Source organism: Haliotis cracherodii, unplaced genomic scaffold (assembly GCF_022045235.1).
Source record: "Haliotis cracherodii isolate W230 unplaced genomic scaffold, xgHalCrac1.p SCAF_3, whole genome shotgun sequence".
NCBI lineage: Eukaryota > Metazoa > Mollusca > Gastropoda > Lepetellida > Haliotidae > Haliotis > Haliotis cracherodii.
Genome location: NW_027266286.1, coordinates 13,926,389 through 13,943,427, shown reverse-complemented (window position 1 = coordinate 13,943,427; position 17,039 = coordinate 13,926,389). Strand labels below are relative to the sequence as shown.

Sequence of the window (17,039 nt, the reverse complement as noted above, 5' to 3'; positions counted from 1 at the left end):
CATATGAGTTTTGTTGTTAACATATTGACCACATGCTGTCAAAAGTCGACAAACACATATATTATTTGTTTGCATGTTCTTTCATGATTGATTACGAAATTAGAAAAACAAACTAAAACACAATCATTACAAATATATGTTTAACTCATGGAAATAATAAAGCGAACATGCTGGAACATGGCAAAGAAATATTATTTGATGCAGTCAATGTAGCTGCTTCATATAAACAAAAACTAAGATTGCTTTATAATATTTGTTTCTTGTTTAATGTCATATTCAGCAATAATATAATATTTGAGCTATATGCCTGCCGCCTGTAAATGATGAAGTCTTTACCAGACAGACCACTGATTGATATTATCAGCAACCTCGAGACATGATACAAAATCCCCACACATTGCTCAGAAACATAGGGCCATGGTGACCCACACATTGCTCAGAAACATAGGGCCAAGGTGACCCACACATTGCTCAGAAACATAGGGCCATGGTGACCCACACATTGCTCAGAAACATAGGGCCATGGTGACACACACACTGCTCAGAAACATAGAGCCAAGGTGACCCACACACTGCTCAGAAACATAGGGCCAAGGTGACCCACACATTGCTCAGAAACATAGGGCCATGGTTACACACACATTGCTCAGAAACATAGGGCCATGGTTACACACACATTGCTCAGAAACATAGGGCCATGGTGACCAACACATTGCTCAGAAACATAGGTCCATGGTGACCAACACATTGCTCAGAAACATAGGTCCATGGTGACCCACACATTGCTCAGAAACATAGAGCCATGGTGACCAACACATTGCTCAGAAACATAGGTCCATGGTGACCAACACATTGCTCAGAAACATAGAGCCATGGTGACCCACATATTGCTCAAAAACATAGGGCCAAGGTGACCCACACATTGCTCAGAAACATAAGGCCATGGTGACCCACATACTGCTCAGAAACATAGGGCCATGGTTACCCACATATTGCTAAGAAACATAGGTCCATGGTGATCCACATATTGCTCAGAAACATAAGGCCATGGTGACCCACATATTGCTCAGAAACATAAGGCCATGGTGACCCACATATTGCTCAAAAACATAGGGCCAAGGTGACCCACACATTGCTCAGAAACATAAGGCCATGGTGACCCACATATTGCTCAAAAACGTAGGGCCGTGGTGACCCACACATTGCTCAGAAACATGTGGCCATGTTGACCCAAACATTGCTGAGAAACATAGGGCCAAGGTGACCAAAATTTTACTCAGAGGTCAATTGACCAAAATTTTGCTTAGAGGTTAATAATGACCCAGGCCCCCTAGCAAGCATAAGCACTCTACTAACTGCTGTATGTAGCACACATACAACATGTACCGTGCCAGAAAAGTGAAAATTCAAATCGTCCAAATACCAGTACCAGTGCCAAGGTAAAATGGCTGAGTATTGGAGTGACAATCAATAACCACACCTGTCTGTGACGTAACACAGTCAGTGGGTGGAAGTCCACACACCATGATACAATCTAGCCACAGGGGATAACAACACCTAGTTTTATAACCTGTGTTGGGAACTAAACCCAGGTCTTTGTAGCGATGAGTAAATGCATTAACCACTAGGCTACCCCTACGCTTCCCTACTGAACACAGTCAACAGCCATCCTCTGCTGTGATGTATCAGCTTCCAAATCAGGTCTGGTCTGATCTGATCTGTGAGCAACGATAATCACGCTCAGCCTGCTAGCATTTGGCAATGATCGTCTGTCACTCCACAACACAAAAGTTGTCTTGCAAGCAGCACACAGTGGGGAAATTACATCTCTGTATCACAAAGCTACTTTTTATCAGAATGTTTAAAATCAATTAAATGGAACATGATAGGTTGCATCAGAGACCACACACAGACCACTGAATAGTCTCACGTTATACCCATACAATCTAATTGTCTGCCATTTGTCGGAATGAAATGTATCCAAAAGATTGAATTTTCCTTTAAATCACATTAACGAGGAGCTATTTCTGTCCCATGACTTAAATATTCAACAGAAAATATTAACTGTACAAAAAATTAAAATGTCTATAGTTTAATGAATAAATTGTTCTGTGCAGGGATAATCTGTTCTATGCTGAATCTTGGATTTGAACATTGTGATGATATGATCTGGCATGCTCAAGGGACATAACTCTGCGCCGTCCCTTTGTGCTATGGAAACAACAGCTATTCAGGCTTAATGCAAAGTTTCAACTAATGTTTGATTGGCAGCTGTTGGATTTATGCTCTTGGCAATAACTTTCCTTTGAGATATAAGCTGCCCTGGTGTCCATGTTGTTTTGGGTTTAATGTGTACGTAGCGTGATTATCCACACGGGTAGGACAATACAACAATGTTTGCAATCACTCGCAGGATTGATATCAGCTTGTGGGCAATAAATCACCTGTTAATTTCCATCGTGCTTAACGCAAACACAAATCGATCGGTCTCAACAATACTGTAATGATTATCCTAATACTGCAAACTTCAAAACTATCAACTATCAAAAGGAACGACTACAAAGACCAAGCATTGTCACAAAGCCTAGTCCATCTCCATGTTGACGAATACTACAATATGGAAGCATTAATGTGTTATGGATGACTGAAGGGTGGGGGAGACAATGCTGGTCTAATTGGGTTTGCAGGTTTATTTTCAAATATCAACTGAACTACCAATTATATTCAGGAAATATACTTGAATCAACACAAAAAGTCTGAATGAAAAATGCATCCTTGGAAAAAACAGCTGATGAAGTTGATTATTTAAAATTAGTGTATGACTTCATTCATTTGAAAATGTTTGAGGAAAGCATCTAAACTGTATTTTTAAGAAACCATCCACTGTGTCAAACAAGTGCATATCTACAATGTTTTTAAATAGTATGATCTAAATAAATATTTGTCACAAATTTGTTTGAAGGAATTCAAATTGTATGAATAGTATAAATTGTAAATTGGTGACTTTCTGAAATAGATGTGATGCGTCTGAAATTGATTTGTTTTAATGTCATGGTTAGTTAAAGATTTGTGAACAGGTTTGATATTGTTTTGCTTTCCTTTACATTTGATTCGCGAAAACCAACATGAAGACGAAACAACCTTAATCAGCCTTTAAGATAGAATCTTTTATCAGGATATCAGAATGTTTGAAACGATAGCCTTAATTCCAGCTGAATATCCATGTGAAATAGATTCCGATATTTACGAGGCTGAATCTGGCAGCGATCAATAAGTGAACACAATGTACAGGTACAATTCATGACTAACAAACTAACTGGCATAACTTAATAATGCTGACAACACAGTTCCATGATGCGGAGTCTGATGGGAGCTGCTTGCTGTGCACGTAAAAATACCCATACACTTCAAACAATTATTTCGTTATCAATTAATGTGATTTGCAAAGCTACCCTGGGACATAAATGATGAAATAAATGAATCAGATTACTTTATAACTGTTGAGAATATTTGGATAATACCATAAAACCATTTAGCTGTGATTAACAAAGCACTTCTGATAATGGCATACCCAGTTGCATTTACTCTATACACACAAAAGTTAGTTTAGCTGAATCAATGGTAGCTAAATGAAGTTATGGTTAAAATGCAAATCATTGTATGAAATATTTTGTAAGATCATTTAATCATACAAATAATACACGGAAATGTAAAATATGCTGATGCTATCAAATTCCAATCATTCAACAAGACTATTTCCATTATATAATTCATACTGTAAAAGTAATCAAATATCTAGAAATATTAGTCACATATAAACTATACATACAAATCATAATATATAATCTCCATGTTGACTTCAGTGTCCTCCAACACACATATCCAAGCAAACAGTCCGAGAATGAAGTGACCTTCACTTGAATTCAAAACTAGTTATCTTGCATGGATGGCAGCGTGCATCGGATCATTCCTGCGTTGAGTTGTACGTTGTGGCTGACATAGCTGGATAGTCAACACGTCGCTCGCACCAACCTGGTTAGAGTGAACTCAGCATGTGTGGCTAGTGCTCATGTCAAATATACACCCACAAAAGGGAATTGCCAGGGCTTTCATGGAGGCTGATAGACTCAGTCAACAACCTCATGAGCTTTGAATGTTACAAAATTGTGGTTTATATTCCTGATTATATATCCAAAAGTGTTCTGAACTAAAAAATAATTAACCGCTATTGTCTTTCTACATGATGGCTTCACTTGGGTGATTTTCAGTAGCAAACATGAACAAAAATCTTAACATTTAAATTTGTTGTCTATATAACATTAAAAATTGCTGCTATTGTCTTTCTATGTTCAAGGCTTCCAGAATATATTTTAAGTCCCCACAAGCTCTAAAAAGATTAATTAACAAATCCCTCCAGGCAACAAAAACAATGACGCTATATATATGTGAATTATATATGCCCCTTCAAAAGTCTAATAAACAGGTTGTTGTCAACTCTTCCCATTCTCCATGACTTATTGGGGAAACAACAGAGAGCTCCATCATTCCGGCGCCATCTCAGAGAGGCAGACTTACCACTTTGGTGAGACCCAGAGTATGTCTATATATATGGGTCTTTAAGTGGCATCTTAGAAGCCATAGTATCAGTGAAGATAGAGCTGTCTACGGGGTTTTACTTCTTTATTCGGTACAGATGCTAGTACCCTTATCAAGTACTTATTGATTAAGGTACTTAAGACATCTGTGCCGGAACGTCTCTTTGAAACCATTTGTTTGATTGGCATTCTAGAAGTTGGTGAGTAAGTAAGAAAAACCTACTTTATGGATAACAACTTCTGGTTTATTGCTATTTGCACTGATAGTCTCATCGAAAGTATTTAAAAGTTTAAATCCACAAGTCAACTGTACCGTGGTATGTTAATGTGCATGGGGGGGTGGTCGGGTAGCCTAGTGGTTAAAGCGTTCGCTCGTCATGCCGAATACCCGGGTTCAATTCCCGACATGGGTACAAAGTGTGAAGCCCATTTCTGGTGTCCCCCGCCGTGATATTGCTGGAATATTGCTAAAAAAGCGTAAAACCATTCTCACTCACTCATTCATGTGCATGGTGCTGACATACCTTGGACCATCAGGACATGGTCAAGTAAATTAATGAACACAAAAATTCCAGATGGCTTTCCTTTTATTACCAGACAGATCTAATTATGTTTTTTGCCTGCCCCTAGAGTGTTCATGTGCATTGGGGCATTTTAAGCAAATGAAAGTAATGGCTGCCAGATATCAGTTGTCTCTACACACTCCAATCAAGGAATGAGAATTTTTTTTAAAAAAACACCAAAAAAACCCACTTAAATTTAGCCAGGTGTCTGGGGGACTATTTCTGTGTATGTTGTAATGGTATCTATCACAGAAATGACCCTTGATGCAACGGAATCTGCGGAATTCCACAGAACCGCAGGAAATTTCATCCCTGCCTGTTACCTGGAAACTCAGCATTCAAAACACACATCTTTCTTTTGACAAAAATAATTCTGGTGATGTCACGCCATTGCCTGTTACCTGGAAACTCAGCATTCAAAACACACATTTTTCTTTTGACAAAAATAATTCTGGTGATGTCACGCTATTGTTCGAACCGAGTATTATTTGCCATGAACAATTTCTGCCACACAGATTAAACACCCAGTCAACACGAACTATTCCACTGTCATCATACATCCGCGAGGGACCTGTACATGCAATCACCTGTTTCATGCCGACACAGGTGTAGCTAGTTGTTTGAAGTTGGCTTTAAACTATTCATGATAACAATACACTCGAACACTCCATGATCAGCAGTAATATTTTTAAGGAAAACACGATTTGTAATCCTCAGCACAACATAATACATACTTTTTTAATTTTTGACACTTTTTAATAACATCATTTGCACCTAAATTTTTTTTTTACTTTATGAAATTTAAATCTAGAAAACCTAACTTGAAAATGATTCCAACAAGATAATAAGGATGACAGTCTCCTGTTATCTGTCACCTATCATTGAAAGACAACATGATAAGCAGTGGTTAGGAAACCTAATCTATTTCAAAAATTAAAGAACCAATTTCACTGGCATGTGTCAGAAACGTCCATCTTGTGTAATGAGCATCCGGATAATAGGTGAACAAATATATCTGTGAAATAGGTTTAATATCCTAGTTTATCAAGTATTAATAGCAACCGCGTGAGGAACTTCATGATAAACAACAATACAAAAACTGTTTCCCTGTTACGTGCCAGAGTATTTGTGGTATCTCACAGCTGAAATAGATTTTATCTGTCAAATTACATCCTGAGATTGGAAATCTATTGGAAAATCAATATCTTAAACTCAAAAAACCTCTGATTATATTTACAAGTTTGTTTTTCTAAGCCTTATATTTTCTGCTGAATAAGGATGCTATATTGGTGACAACTACCTCAAGGAATATTTTTTTAAATAATAATTTCAATCGCATTTATAACCCTTAATTCTGCCAAAAAAGTTACTTTGAAATTGAAGAAGATGAATTTTGGAAGTTGAAATAACTTTGTAAATTATTATTGTTGAATTTTACAGAGATAACAAAGTTAAATCAAAGTGTACTTTATCTCAGTGCAGGAATACGTGGAATGAAGTCTTGAATAGCATGACATAAATTTCCGACAATCTATCAAAGTTTGTCACATGATGTGAATGTGACCATTTGTAATTCAATTACATGTGTATTTCCCAAAAACAAACTAATTCCATGTGAATATGGCTCAACAACAGATTCACTTAGGAGAAATGTGTCTGTGTCCAAGATGCAATTACAATTCTCCATCACTCAACTGTCACTTAAAGTACACACGATCCTCCAAACATGGTTAGGTGAGACTGGCAGATGATCCGTAGAGATATATTCCGCTTCCATAAATATAGCTAATTTGTTTTTTGAAAAGAATGAGGCAAGTTACAGAGGAATATAATCTATTTACGTATATTGAAAATGAGCCTTTAAAACAACTAGGTCATTGGGATGCCACTTCGATTTGCAGGGGCTTCTTGAATGACAGTAATGGCATTTGTCAACATTTCACAAAATTTCAAAGAGGACTTATGCAGCAAGACTAAAAAAGATTCTCAACTGACAAAAATACTTCAAATGAAATTTGACACTGTAACCAGGATCTAAATTCCCTAATTACATTGCCAGCACAGAAAAGCATCTTATGATATTAGCGTGCTAACGGACATGTCACGACCTTTGTGTCTTAGGTTTCCTGGTTATAGGGGAGGAGAAATGGGGTTTAACGTCGCGTCCAAGATTATTGCACTTATATAGCGACGTGCATGTACGTGTGTGTTTGTGTGGCTGCTTGTACTAGTCCGGACTGATGCCGATTTATAGTGCTAGCTCATTGAGATACCATGCCGCAGTTTAACATGAATACCCCACTCAGACACAGTATACTGACTCCAAGCCGACCAGTCCTTGTTTTAGCCCCTTAATGCCGAGCGCCAGACAGGGTAACAACAAGTACCATCTTTTAACGTCTTTTGGTATGGGGATCAAACCCTGGACCTTCCGTTCTCCAGGTTGACACTCTACCACTAGACCATGGAGGCGGTCTTTCCTGGTTATAATTCAATCCTTCATTTTGGGGAAATGTCATTGAATAATACCATACTCTAAAGGGAAGACTGAAGATGTTTTGACTAGTCTCCAGTATGTTTATCTGATAAGGGTAATTCTGCAAGACATGTAACAGCATAACATGTATGGAGGTACAAAGTCAACAAACTCTGCACAGCGAATTGCGGCGCCTTAGACGACTGGGCCACCCATGCCCCCCTAAAGCATATGTGGTGTCTCCTTGCTTGGGCCACACTAAAGCATATGTGGTGTCTCCTTGCTTGGGCCACACTAAAGCATATGTGTTGTCTCCTACCTTGGGCCACACTAAAGCATATGTGGTGTCTCCTAGCTTGGGCCACACTAAAGCATATGTGGTGTCTCCGTGCTTGGGCCACACTAAAGCATATGTGGTGTCTCCTTGCTTGGGCCACACTAAAGCATATGTGGTGTCTCCTACCTTGGGCCACACTAAAGCATATGTGGTGTCTCCTACCTTGGGCCACACTAAAGCATATGTGGTGTCTCCGTGCTAGGGCCACACTAAAGCATATGTGGTGTCTCCTACCTTGGGCCACACTAAAGCATATGTGGTGTCTCCTAGCTTGGGCCACACTAAAGCATATGTGGTGTCTCCGTGCTTGGGCCACACTAAAGCATATGTGGTGTCTCCTTGCTTGGGCCACACTAAAGCATATGTGGTGTCTCCTACCTTGGGCCACACTAAAGCATATGTGGTGTCTCCTACCTTGGGCCACACTAAAGCATATGTGGTGTCTCCGTGCTAGGGCCACACTAAAGCATATGTGGTGTCTCCTTGCTTGGGCCACACTAAAGCATATGTGGTGTCTCCTTGCTTGGGCCACACTAAAGCATATGTGGTGTCTCCGTGCTTGGGCCACACTAAAGCATATGTGGTGTCTCCTTGCTTGGGCCACACTAAAGCATATGTGGTGTCTCCTTGCTTGGGCCACACTAAAGCATATGTGGTGTCTCCTACCTTGGGCCACACTAAAGCATATGTGGTGTCTCCTACCTTGGGCCACACTAAAGCATATGTGGTGTCTCCGTGCTTGGGCCACACTAAAGCATATGTGGTGTCTCCTTGCTTGGGCCACACTAAAGCATATGTGGTGTCTCCTTGCTTGGGCCACACTAAAGCATATGTGGTGTCTCCGTGCTTGGGCCACACTAAAGCATATGTGGTGTCTCCTTGCTTGGGCCACACTAAAGCATATGTGGTGTCTCCTACCTTGGGCCACACTAAAGCATATGTGGTGTCTCCTACCTTGGGCCACACTAAAGCATATGTGGTGTCTCCGTGCTAGGGCCACACTAAAGCATATGTGGTGTCTCCTTGCTTGGGCCACACTAAAGCATATGTGGTGTCTCCTTGCTTGGGCCACACTAAAGCATATGTGGTGTCTCCGTGCTTGGGCCACACTAAAGCATATGTGGTGTCTCCTTGCTTGGGCTACACTAAAGCATATGTGTTGTCTCCTAGCTTGGGCAAGTGACTTTGTTCAAAACATACTTTTGTTCACCCAGCAGTGAATTGGCAGTGATGAGATGATGATGGCTATCATTCCTGCCCCTCACAGGCAGCTTGGGTTGCATACTCCCCAGGGAGTTGAGAATGAAATGGAGTTTACACTGATCACCATACAAATAGACTATTAATACTGACATTATCAGGAGGAAAATATGAAAGGATAGTTAGATACAGTTCAGCCAGATATATATTTCGTGAAGAGCTAGCCATTCAGAAGTGACAAGCTCTGTTTGCACAACAAGAATTGGTTGTCAGTCAAATAGCATCTAAACTTGGTGTGTGTGTATGAACCATAAGCTCACTGTCTTGTGTCCGTGATGGGCTATTGCCTTGTTAATGCGACACTGACACTTTCCAGTAAGTATGTTAAGTATGGGATTTACGATCATCTTAGTGCAAAGGTTGCTTTAAACTTTCTCATGCCTCAAATTTCCCTAAGCCTATAATCCAATAGAGCTAAGATCACTTTATACTTTTTCATGCCTCAAATTTCCCTGAGCCTATAGTCCCTTAGCACTAAGATCGCTTTAAATTTCTCATGCCTCAAATTTTCCTGTGCCTACAGTCCCTTCCTATATTCTCAAACCTAAATGTGTTTTCTGTTTTTCAAAGTCTTTGAAACATTAGATTTTAACTCGCCCAAGCATTAAATTTACATCAATTATATCTTCTTCACCAGAAACTTAAATTTGAAGAGAAGAAACATACTGTTTATCAGCGACAATATGGTAATCTGCATCCAACTGTGAGAGACAATCAGACAAATCTGCATCCACCTATAGCCTCCTTTTAACCAGATTATCAAACTTAAATTTGCAGACAAGAAACATCCTGTTTAACGGCGACAATATGGTAATCTGCATCCAACTGTGAGAGACAATTAGTTCATCAATAATGGAAGGAGAATCCAAAATGTAGCAGATATTTCTGGACCTACCTTTCTAAGTTGTCCCCTTCCAAGACAGTTTGAACAGGGAGGTAACCGAGGCGGGGATGTTTCTTGAAATAACGTTTTGACTTGAATTTGTTCTTGAAAACTTTGGTGAAATCTCTCATATCTTCTCCTGAAGTTGTCTGAAACAATTTAAGGTTACAACATACAACAGTACTGTCAATGTATCATTCAGGTTTGAAAAAAAATAAGGAAAAATAAATGTCAAGATTAATTGACAAATATCGTGGAAGCAAGAGCAGAATTCTAACCAATCAAATTCTGTTATTTTTCATTGAGTCCTTTTAAGTTCAAATACATATTACTCATCCCTCATTACAAAAAAATAAATTACATCCCAGCGAAATGGCAAATTGTTATTCGAAATAACATGTTTCACATGAGAAAAGATTGTGAAAGTAATATAATGGATTTTCATGGTTTCTTTGATGAACATTCAAAGGCAGCCTTCAATTTATGTAAACACTTTAAATTTGATCTTTTTCCGCATCCCGTGTATTTTAAAAATAGTGATATATGTTCTTAGTATAGAAGTCTGAAAACAAATTCAAAAGCTGTTTATGTTCTTCAGGAAGACATCCATAACTTCAAGATTCTAATGAATATTCTGCAAAGCTATTACTGGTTTTAGCACCTGTTCATGGTGGAACCCTGAGTTAATTTACATCTCTCATGCCTCTTTATTGATACGGGGACACAGGTGGCCCAGTCGTCTAAGGCGACGCGATTCGCTGTGCAGAGTTGCGTCCCTTGGGCATGCCTGAAACCTATGATTATGGGTTTGAATCCCGGTTTGCCCCGATTATGTTTCTAGGTTTGTCAGCACCATACCCGTGCCCGTGGGTTTCACCGAAGTGCTAAACGTCTGAGACCTGCATCACTTCCGGCTTTCCTCTCACATTAAGCTGACACACCATGATACAACTGGAATAATGTTAAATTCAGCGTTAAACCCAACTCACTCACTTTATTGACATTTTTAACTGGGTCATTGCTCATAACGCTGAAGAGCCGGATTTGATTCCCTACATGCCTACAATGTGTGAAGGCCATTTCACATGTCCCCCCTCCCACCCATTGTCAAAAGCGGAGTAAAACCTCACTCACTCACTTTACCGAGTCAATGATTAGGCCAAAGAAAGAGAGTTTTGTTTGTTTGTTGTTTAATGCCGCACTTTGCAGTATTCCAGCAATATGACCGCTGTCTGTAAATAATCATTGTAGACCAGACAATCCAGGGATTGACATCATGAGCATCAGTGAGCCTGACCATCCGATCCTGTAAGTCCCCTCTTATGACAGCAAGGGTTGCTGAAGGCCAATTGTAACCTGGATCTTCACATGGTAGAAGTGAGTGAGTAAGTGAGCGAAATTCAGCAATATTCTATCTGTATCATGGCCGTCTCTAGCAGTCATATTGAGGCAAACCAGTGACTGATAGTATGAGCATGAAGACAAAGAATCAGTCACATCACAGAGTTGAATGATGTGATCCACTTTAGTTGACTCGTACGACACTAAGTTTCTAGGGATCAAAACTAAAAAGAACAAAAAAGGGATCACAAATATATTTGAGGATTTTTTTTTGTAGTGAAGACGCACAATTTCAAGAAATTATCCAAAAAAATATTTATGAACTTTGTTGTTCAGTATATGTGACAAGTAGTGGAAAAATTTTAACTCCAAATTGTAAATATTTACTGCAGACTTGGGGCTGAATATTGGCCTCTGGGCAGGTCTACATAAATCCATGATCATGATCAACGTAATGATAATGGTTATCCATACTCACAGCAGTACAGTATTCTTGCATAGGGTGTGTCAGCTTATGACTTTTATGTTTCCTCCCAGAGAAGAAACAGTTTTGGCAGACATCAAAGTTAAAGCACCGCAAACAACGATACCTGAAAAAAACAAACACAGACATTTTAACTTAAATCACAAGATAAAATTTTGAAACAATCCTAAACAGCAAAAATAAAAATTATAAAAATTACAAAATAGCAAAAGGCACCACTTCAGCATGTGACTGATACATCTTTCAAGTTTCGATCAAATATACTGAATGTTTTTCGAATTCTGACCCAGAAAACAACCCCATCCCCAATGGAGTCTATGTCCAACTTCTTTCCATAAAAATTTAACAAAAACAAAAATTTGAAAAATTATGTGCCGGGGGGATAAAAAGCAGGGGTAGAGTTTAAAGCGTTTGCACGTCACGTTGAATGCCTAATTAACCACATGGGTACAAAGTGTGAAGCCCATTTCTTGTGTCCCCGACCGTGATATTTCTGCAATATTGCTAAAAGCGGCATAAATCCAACTCACTCACTCCATATAACATAACAATTAATTGACCATTATTGGCTAAAACAAATCGCCTCTTTCAATTTTTATTTATTACATTTTAAGTGACCCCCAAAACAAAAACAAAAACAAAACAACTACTACAAATAAAAAAAAGTAATATATATATTAATAAAAACTTAAAGGAACATTATGGAACAAGTTGCATTTACTTGGCTGAAAGATGTACATGATACTGTCCAAAAATGACATTTGTGTCACTTCTTGTTTATTCAAATTGGTATCTTTACTCTGTTTTTTGGGGGCCACAAACTGACTTAACTTATATTGTCAGAGTACTCCATAACACCTTTGAGTTACACACTGAGAACTAGCTGGCATCAATAAGTGAGTGAGTGTTTATGGTTTTACACCGCTTTTAGCAATATTCCAGCAATATCATGGCGGGGGACACCAGAAATGGGCTTCACACATTGTACCCATGTCGGGAATCGAACCCAGGTCTTCGGCGTGACTAGCGAAGGCTTTAACCACTTGGCTACCCGACTGCCCCTGCATCAATAAAAGAACAGTACGCCACAAGAAAGTGTCTCACCTGAACCCCACTATAGGGAATTCTTTACAAATATTGCACTTGGCCTGATGTTTGGCTGTCTCAGCTGCTGCAAGTCTGTGCATGACCGGCAGCCACACCAATGACTGGGGCTCCATCTTGGACCAGTCGAGGAAGTGAGAAGCTTGAATCTCAGGCCGCCCATTTGCCTGAAATAGCCACACAGGTTCGAACATCAGTTGACCTAACAAGAGGTAACTTATGTAATATTGGGTGTTACTGAACAGCTAACACGTTATCCTGCCTAATTTCAATTGTATTGTCACTGAAACAAGTTATGACTTAAGCTCCATGATTCCTTTTGAATAAGGGGAGACAATTTTACATTAAGCAAAAGTTGTCCCCCCTTGATTATGTTTTGTGCTTATTGTTAAGTCATTCACAGGCATATTCTCTCTGCATTTTGATCAGAAATTATGATCCAAACTTAAACAGTTTCTATATCAGCACTTGCTGAATCCTGCCCAAGAGGAAACCACTATGGCTGATATTTAAACTCGGCAAGAGTTAGCTTCCTGTTCCCTGTAACCCAATAGTAAAACTGTGATGTTAGTTGATCATCAGCTGGATTGACACCTCAGCACATGTACATATTGTCCCAATGTAAACCGATGAGAAACACATCTGTCTACAGGTAAACACTCTGATCCTGACCTACATGACGCAGGATATTGTTCACCTGCAGATACCTCACAGACTTACCTTAGCAAAACAGCTTCGTACGCTGGGCTCGATGTTGCTGCCTCCAAACGCTGCGACCTCCCCCAGCTGACGAGGAATCTGAATACAATCATGGACGAGCAGTCCCAACTTCCGCTGATCCGTAAACCCGTTTGTGTCCGCTATCAGGCGGAAAATGACTGCAAAGAAATAAAATCAACATAATAATTGTAATTCCACGATACAAAAGCAAATAAATAAATGAATGAATAAAAAATGAATTGAAAAAAGAAGAGTGAAATTCAAAACCACAAAGGTTCAAATTGACTGATTTGACAAAACAGACCAGGTAGGAAGAGTATTTTCCAGACCATTGTGAGTGAGTGAGTTGGGTTTTACACTGCACTTAGCAATCTCGTAGCAATACTACGATGGGGGACACCAGATATAGGTTTCACACAGTGAGTGAGTGAGTGAGTGAGTGAGTGAGTGAGTGAGTGAGTGGACACCAGATAGAGGTTCACACATTGAGCCTTGTAGGGAATCAAACACAGGCTTTTAGCGCAAAAAATTGAATGTTTTAACAAATAGGATACTCCACCAGCTCATCTAAGCACCATACGTAGCTGATTATAATTGTGGACAGATTCCAATTTAACCAACAATGTTTGACACAAAATTAAGAGACAATTGGTTCAGGTTCAAACTTAGCATTCTGTATTGAATTGGTTAAATTGTAAGCTACTTACACCTATACTTGTCTTCTAGCTGCGCCTTGCACATTATGATAATTCCTATTTTGAAAGACAGCACCCGCACCTTGCCACTCCTTGCCCTGCAAAACAACATAACAGAAATATAAACACTGATCTTGTAGCATGAAACATCTCTCTTATGTGTAGATGACGGAAATGAGTGCATATTGGCGAGTCAGCAAGATAACAGCTATAATACGGTAGTAAACTACTGAAGTCTGGACCAATCAAACCAGTGGTTGATAGTGCGAACAGCTGTCAGTACCTAATGGGTGCGATGGCACACAAGCCTGGTCGGACCAATAACCAACTCAATAGTCTTTGTCACAACCAACACTCTGAACTTTTCTACCCTGGAATCCTCATGCGTTACACATGGATTTTATGCCAGTAATATTTTGGCCATTTCACTGTTTGTGCCAAAAATGTCTGCATCTTCTTAATTGTTTCTAGGCATTATTTTCAGCAGATATTAATGTAAATATATTGACTATCAGTAACTGCATTATTATATCAAACAAAATATTACAATATTTTACTAGACTCTGGCGTCTGACTTGATACTTAAGTAGAGACTGCTGCAAGCTTGACCTGGAACAGACACTCCATTGGCTGATACAGTGAGTGTCCATGCACACCACTGGTACAATAACACCTCAATTTGCCTTGTGTACAGTGGTCATTACTTGACCACAACCCGACAACCACATAGCTACCACATGCCCTCCAAGTCACCACATCCACACTCCAAGTCACCACATCCACACTCAAAGTCTCAAAGTCACCACATCCACTCCAAGTCACCACATCCACTCCAAGTCACCACATCCACACTCCAAGTCACCACATCCACACACCAAGTCACCACATCCACACACCAAGTCACAACATCCACACTCCATGTCACCACATCCCCTCCAAGTCACCACATCCACACTCCATGTCACCACATCCCTTCCAAGTCACCACATCCACACTCTAAGTCACCACATCCACACTCCAAGTCACCACATCCCCTCCAAGTCACCACATCCACACTCCAAGTCACCACATCCACCCTCCAAGTCACCACATCCACACTCCATGTCACCACATCCACACTCCATGTCACCACATCCACACTCTAAGTCACCACATCCACACTCTAAGTCACCACATCCACACTCTAAGTCACCACATCCACACTCCATGTCACCACATCCCCTCCAAGTCACCACATCCACCCTCTCCATACTTGTCTTTCTGTCAGGGAAATGTGTATCAAAGCTTTTAGTTAATCTGTCCTGCAACCCATATCTGCTCGACAATGTCACCTGAAATTGGATTATTGATTTTTATTTAGCCTTATCTTCCTACACTGGGAACCTCTTAGCTGTGAATCCCAACAGGAGGCGGTGTCTACTTACATGTCGTAGACATCTAGAATCCAGTTTAGCACCATATCAACACAGAAGGGCACATTGACAAGAGTAGGGTGTTCGGTGGCCACAACCTCGAACATGGAGGTAACACAGTTAATGATTTCAATGACGTCCATGAGTTTGTCATTTTGTGCACGGAGGCCGTGACGGTCGAAGGAATCTGCTGCCGTATTCATAGACACAAGATCCACTGAAAAACAAGAGTAGTGTTCACCATACAGAATTATCAGTGACAAACTTGGAATGTCAGTGCTTGCATCATTAAAAACACCTGCATCTTAAGACAGCAAACTTTTGTTAAGATGTATTATTTAATTCACACCAAGTCTGCTCAGTTAGTCCAGGATCAAAGCATTATCTGACAATGCAATTTCAATATTGTAATAAAACTGATTACGAACAATGCATTTTGAAAAATGATATGAGAAATGTATAGCATTAATTGAGATCCTCTTTCCAGTGAAAATAGATTTGTCAGAATTAATAAATTTTCAGATCAAACATTCATGGCTAAAGAGTACTGTCTCTTTCTAAATGTACAAGTTCTTTTCATACCCAAGGCAACTTCTTATAACAGTCTACAAACTAAAAAAGTAGGGAATGTCTTGGATGATAAATAGAAACTCATATCTGAGTCTAAAATAAAAAAATCCAATACTCATTGAAAAGTTCAAAACTCTTCAGCAAGCCTCAGAGTTTGAAACTTTGATCAACTCGTGTTGTTATATTAGAGTGAGATTCTCCATGTGGGTCATGTGGAGATGGCCACTCTGATATTGTTCAAGACACACAGATGTTACAACTTACTACATAGCTTCTTCTGCAGCATCCGCAACTTCATCGCTGTGCGGTAGGCGGCAAACCTCACATTGTTCAGCTCATCTGAAAGAAGATGCAATTTCTATATCACCACAAACATGCGGCAAGGCTAGTCGATCCTGTCTCACCGACCAACTACCCTGAAGTCAGTCAAAATTAAATAAAAGGGAAAAACACTGTGTCTTATTGAAGATCCCATATTCGACGTAATAAGCACCCACGGTGATATTTGCTAATAAATTGGCTAGTGAACCATCCCAGTCAGCAACCCTTCTGATTGATCAATGTACACAAAACTTATTTATTTGTGTATAATACGCACT

General features: G+C 39.7%; 1 protein-coding gene across 6 annotated transcripts in view; it reads right to left on the bottom strand.

Moving 5' to 3' along the window:
* LOC139473657 (dystrophin-like) overlaps positions 1-17,039 on the bottom strand; it is a 452,560-nt gene that overhangs the window by 18,041 nt on the left and 417,480 nt on the right. For all 6 annotated transcript variants that reach the window (XM_071256342.1, XM_071256341.1, XM_071256343.1 and 3 more), the window contains 7 exons: positions 16,705-16,779; positions 15,883-16,087; positions 14,471-14,556; positions 13,764-13,921; positions 13,044-13,210; positions 11,934-12,045; positions 10,127-10,263 (listed from right to left, as the gene is read on the bottom strand). In XM_071256342.1, coding sequence (XP_071112443.1) covers positions 10,127-10,263; positions 11,934-12,045; positions 13,044-13,210; positions 13,764-13,921; positions 14,471-14,556; positions 15,883-16,087; positions 16,705-16,779 — 940 coding nt within the window. The remainder of the gene's footprint in view (positions 1-10,126; positions 10,264-11,933; positions 12,046-13,043; positions 13,211-13,763; positions 13,922-14,470; positions 14,557-15,882; positions 16,088-16,704; positions 16,780-17,039) is intronic.